At 43.6% G+C, this 6000-nt stretch overlaps 1 protein-coding gene across 1 annotated transcript; it reads right to left on the bottom strand.

Annotated features, from left to right (window-relative positions):
- Window positions 1-494: 494 nt before the first annotated feature.
- Window positions 495-6000, bottom strand: LOC124015867 (receptor activity-modifying protein 1-like). The gene is made up of 6 exons (XM_046331343.1): window positions 5694-6000; window positions 4802-4864; window positions 4421-4471; window positions 2294-2332; window positions 1684-1855; window positions 495-1429 (listed from the first exon to the last, which is right to left on the bottom strand). The coding sequence occupies exons 1-6, from the start codon at window positions 5761-5763 to the stop codon at window positions 1180-1182; spliced, it is 645 nt and encodes a 214-aa protein (XP_046187299.1). The 5' UTR covers window positions 5764-6000; the 3' UTR covers window positions 495-1179.

Below are 6000 nucleotides of genomic sequence, written 5' to 3' on the forward strand. Positions count from 1 at the left end.
TTTTTGCTCACCGTTCTTGTGATAATTTTGACCCCACGGGGTGAGATTTTGCGTGGAGCCCCAGATCGAGGGAGATTATCAGTGGTCTTGTATGTCTTCCATTTCCTAATAATTGCTCCCACAGTTGATTTCTTGAAACCAAGCTGCTTACCTATTGCAGATTCAGTCTTCCCAGCCTGGTGCAGGTCTACAATTTTGTTTCTGTTGTCCTTTGACAGCTCTTTGGTCTTGGCCATAGTGGAGTTTGGAGTGTGACTGTTTGAGGTTGTGGCCAGGTTTCTTTTATATTGATAACAAGTTCAAACAGGTGCCATTAATACAGGTAACGAGTGGAGGACAGAGGAGCCTCTTAAAGAAGAAGTGACAGGTCTGTGAGAGCCAGAAATCTTGCTTGTTTGTAGGTGACCAAATACTTATTTTCCACCATAATTTGCAAATAAACTCATTAAAAATCCTACAGTGTGATTTTCTGGATTTTTTTCTCATTTCGTCTGTCATAGTTGAAGTGTACCTATGATGAAAAGTACAGGCATCTCTCATCTTTTCAAGTGGGAGAACTTGCACAATTGGTGGCTGACTAAATACTTTTTTGCCCCACTGTATATATATAAACAATTAAAATATTGTAAAACATGTAACCATTTCAGCATAGTCACTGTCAGGGTTCACATCTGGGACAGGATGGAGATGGTCATGGAATGGAATGGATTGTCAAGAATGACATTAGTCCATAAACCCTACTATCTTAAATACTTTCCTAAGGTGTGTAGGAAGTCGAAACATTTACATGGCTGTCGCCACTTTTCGTTAGAGGAGCATCGAGGAATGTGGAGAAGATGAGTTTTCAAGAAGCAACCCAGAGGATGTTGACCTGACACTCCACACAACACCGACGGACCATTTCTTGAACCCCTGTGTCCTTGGACGATGCCGATGTGGTACTACTCATTCTGTATCGGTGCATCCAAAAAGGTCACGTGTAAAGTGTTTGGGCTTTGAGATTGTTTTGATAGGACTCCACAGAGCTAAGCCAATCATCAGTGGGTGGAAGACGATAAGCAGTTCTCTGTAAAAATAGTTGTGTCAATGGCCCCAGTCTTGAATCCTCGGGGGATGGAGAGAGTGAGTCTGAACATGGAGGTGTGGCAGGGTGGATGAGGACTGATCCAGGACGTCCTATCAGGAGCTGCCATCTCCGTTCTTGGTCTTGAGCACCACCAGGACCACCATGATGGGGATGAGGCAGATGGGGGTCATTACCAAGGCAAACACGATGCTGGGCGGGGGGTCGCTCAGTGCCTCGTTGGGGCAGTCCCAGAAGAACCTGGAGTGGATGTTTACAAACACATTCTCCACCATCCTGTTGGGCCAGGGGATCAGCAGACACTCTGCTATCTCCTCTGTGCACATGGTGAAGGCGTTATACATCCTACAGGGAGGGATAGGAGGGATACTATTGGTACAAGAGAGGGCAACGTTATGTGTCTGAAAGACATTATGAAGAGTTTCATGGTATGGATGGACCATTAAATGAGTTCACTCTGATTTCACTTGACTATGTGTTGGGTTTCTCAAAACTACTGTTTGAACTAAGTGACAATGCAAGACCAATGGCATGATAAGTTGGATCAGAAACAAACTAAACAGAATAATAGGTGGATTAAAATAAGCATCTAGGCCTACCTCTTCACATTGTTCCAGTTGCACCAGTCTGTGTTGTTTAATGACTCCATGGCACCTACAAAATTACTGTAGCAGGTTTCCTCAAATAAGGTCACGTAGCACTCCGCCCTTGGGGGAAAATACTCACAAACTTCACAGTATTGTTCACAGTTAACATACTTATTCCCACAACCTGTACAGTAAGAGAGAGAGAGAGAGAGAGAGAGAGAGAGAGAGAGAGAGAGAGAGAGAGAGAGAGAGAGAGAGAGAGAGAGAGAGAGAGAGAGAGAGAGAGAGAGAGAGAGAGAGAGAGAGAGAGAGAGAGAATAAGATGGAGAGAGAGAGAGAGAGAGAGAGAGAGAGAGAGAGAGAGAGAGAGAGAGAGAGAGAGAGAGAGAGAATATTGTAACGTTAAAAAATCAGTTCTTTGAAATGATTCCATCATCTAAAATGAATCCATAAAATGTAGGATTAGAAGGATGTCTAGAAGATTCATGGTTACACATTATTACTAACAAGTGTCAGTCTAACCTTATGTTGATTTAACAGCAAGCAGAAGCAGCAGTGTCACCTCCGATTCAACATTACTAACTAGCCTACATGTAGAGTCAGAAAAGTAATAATGGCCCACCTAATCCACTGGAGAATCCTCTATCTTCGAGGCTAACGTCTGAGAAGAGAAAAGGACAATACATTTGTATTCATTTGCCTGGCCAATGGTTGTAGTCACAACAGAAATGTCTGTTAAAAACGGCCTCTCAAACAGACAGACTGAACAGCTGTGTCATTCAACATCTTTTTTGAAATCTTTAAAAAAAAACTTTTCAATGTAACATTTAAGATCCCAATCCAAACGGAGCATGAAATAAATGTTATCTTTACTGCCACACATTCTGTCAGCAACTCAGTCCGACTGTCCAGCAACGCGGGACATGCGTTCGCTGCCGCCCGGGCCGAGCCCACACACTCACCAGAGAGAACAGAGAAGAGCATCCCAAAGAAGACAAGCGCTCCCTTCATGTCAGAGAAAGTGAACATAGGAGAGTTTCCCCCACTGACTGACGACCATCTAGACTGAGCCTGAACTTCTAACACCGAGCCCTGCAGGGCATAACAGGAAACGAGACATGGGTGGAAGCAGCTAGACACGGCTTTACCCTCGGCTACCAGATGTCAGATCGGTGTTACCCGCGGTTAGGTTACCAGATGTTCCTCGAGGATCTGTCTGTCTGCCCTGCGCCTTGACAGCAAGCTCTTCCCCTCTCCAGTGCATTTCTTTAGGATTGTCTTGCCTTTTAAAGGGGTGGAGGCTCAAAAGATTGTCCTCTCTCTCTCTCTCAAATAAAAGGGAGCACACCCAAGTTGGGCTGGACTCACATCTGAAAACCTTTTACTCTTGAACTCTCAAACATTTTAGTCTCCATTTCTCACAGTCAAAGGCCTGGCTGACTTGTGCAGCTTGTGATTTATTTGCCTTGAGGGCTGCCTCTGCCAAATCGGAAAACATAAGTAAACATTTAGGACCAGGGTGTTTAGGGTGGATGTAATCATGACTACGCACGGTGTGCTGTGCAGACGGCTGTGGATTCATATCTGGGAGACGTTATTAGAGTCAGCCAGCTGTTTGCAACGACCTACTCTCTATTTGCCCCAAAGCCACAGGCAAGTAATGCAAAGCTCCAACTCAATAGGACTTTCAGCGTTCACACAATAGGATAAGGCTGGGAATATAGGCGGACTCCTCCTGGATCTTTATGTCGTACCTTGAGCCATGTGGAGCTGCATGACTGTTACCTCAGCAGACTACGGTCTCCGTTTCATACTGCTCTTCAAAGACAACACACTAGACCACTTCTTCATCATCACTAAAACGATTATTCTGTACCTCAAGCTCCTTATCAAAAAAGGACGTATTTCAAAATAACAAGTCTTTGTCGATTACTGGGATGAAATAAAAACATTTAAAGTGACTTTAAAAAGATTTAGAGGATGTATTCTCAGGACAATCTATGCTACGCAGTGTGGTTGGGCCCCTGAACACATCTGTTTGCTGAGCAACGGTTTTGATTTAGTAATGACATCAGGAAATGTGTCTTTTCAGCAGAGGAGGAGCTCAGAGTTGGGTGAGTTGGAGGGGAGCGGAGAGAGAGAAAAGGGAAATCGTAGGGTGAGGAACAGTGAAGGGGAGCTAGCTGCTCCCAAGTTCCAGTTGTTTCACAACTCTAGAGTTCATGTGTTGAACACACCCGTCACATGGGGTGAACGGTGAACAAATACAGGAAGTGCAGCCCAGTTGGAGGGGCTGCCTGTAACAAGGTTTCATTTCATCTTTGACCCCAGACAATTATAGGCCTTGTGTCAGCTGCTGCTGATTCACCACTGGTGGGGACCTCCCCACAGGTTTGTCTTGGCCTCAGGTTATGCTAGAAGCCTAGGACTCTTGGCAGAGAGCTGCATCTCGGTTGTCTTTTTTTTGTTGTTAAGAGGTTGGACAGTTTTGTTCTGAACCCATGTGTTTACAGTGCCTGTCCAACAGAGTTCCCCAGTGGATTCAAATATAATTTCACATCAAAGTGTTGCGCGATAGCGATGACGAAGGCCAAACCTCTGCGGTAATGTTTGTTTAGAACATGAATGGGGTGTTTCACCTTTACAAACATTTCAAACATAATCCATCTATGATCATTATGTTGTGTAATGCCAATATTGCGAAAGAGGTATTAAAATGTTGCCTAAAAAGTTGAATCTGGTAACTTACCATTGTATTGGTCGTTTGCAGTTCTTGTTGAGTCATGCCGTGAAGTGAAACCTAAATTGAGAATAACATACTGTTTCATCAAAGTATTGATATAAATGTAGTTATGATTACATTTACATCTTATCCAGAGCAACTTGCAGTAGTGAGTGCATACCTTTTTTGTACAGGTCCCCAGTGTGAATCAAACCCACAACCCTGGCGTTGTAAGCGCCGTGCTCTACAAACTGAGCCACACGGGACCCCAATGGGACCCCCATCAAAGTGAAGACAGACTAATAAAAAAACATTTGTTGTTGTTCTCTTGGTCTTTAACACTAGTTGACATTGATGAGTTGTGTTAGTTGATGTAGAGACCACAAGAAGAGGACAACAGTCAGTTACCTGGTGTGGTAGCTTGTGGCGCCTCGTAATGTCCTATCAGGCCAGCTGCTGTAGAGCTCAGTGCTACAGGGACAGACACGAAACAGGGCCAATGTCACCAGGAGAGTTCTTTCCAGAAAAGTGTGCCCTCACATTCTCACACGTGCACAGTCAGCGAAATAAACAAAGACAAAACACAAGCAAGTAGAAATACAGCAATGAGTTGACAGAAGACTGATGAACATATAGGAGAGATAGAAAGAGAGGAATGGGAAGGAGAAACAAATGAAGAGAGAGCTGGTCAGTGGCAGGGAGTGTATCCTCCCTTTGTTCTCTGAATAAAGTCTGAAACAGTTCAGCCATTTCCTCAAACACAAACTATTTAATGTCATCTTTGGATAACTTGGTTTGTTTCGTTTTTTTGAAGGAGAGTGATCTGGTCTGGGAAATTGAGTCTACAGTTGAGGTGTTCCTTATTATACGGTTATTGTGACATCGTGTTCTGTGAAGACCGTGATTAAAAACAAGTCCATTATCTTATGTATTTGTTGGTAGAAACAGATCCTCTAAATTCGAACAACAATCTGCTTAAAATCTTCAAGAAAGACACCAGATCCCTATCATCATACCTATATTTAACCTCTGTTTCTTCACCATTGGAGCAAGAAAATGTTTTTAACAAATCAAAATCACTAAGTCTAGGCTACTTTAAAAAGAAAAATCTAATATTAGATCTGCCAAGCTCTTACTACAATCCCTTACTTCACTGTGCGCTTCTAAGTATTTCACTTTCTGTAAGAGCTGAAATCTAGGGCAATATTTTACATACTTTTTCTCTCAGTAATTCAACATACTTCTCCATACCCCTGGCCCTTTGTATATACATATAGTACTCTGTAAATCCTCTACTTACCCCAGAGAAGAAGAGGCAGAAAGCAGCAAGCAGAAGAAGAAGACACGGGAGACGGATTAGGGGCTTTCATTTCTGCCTGACACTGCTCTGTTTCTCTTCCCTGGTGGACCCAGATTACATATCTCAACCTTTCTGCAGGAAAGCTCTATAAAACAACAGGAAGCTCTCGTTTCCTAGGATGGGCGGCTTGGGCGGGTTCCCACAATAGGGCAGACAGCCCCAGATAAGGGGAGAGCTACTGTAGCCCACTACCACTTACAATTACAATTCATCTCTCTCCTTCTCACTCGATTGCTCTCTCACTTTC

Source organism: Oncorhynchus gorbuscha, linkage group LG26 (genome assembly GCF_021184085.1).
Source record: "Oncorhynchus gorbuscha isolate QuinsamMale2020 ecotype Even-year linkage group LG26, OgorEven_v1.0, whole genome shotgun sequence".
NCBI classification, from domain to species: domain Eukaryota; kingdom Metazoa; phylum Chordata; class Actinopteri; order Salmoniformes; family Salmonidae; genus Oncorhynchus; species Oncorhynchus gorbuscha.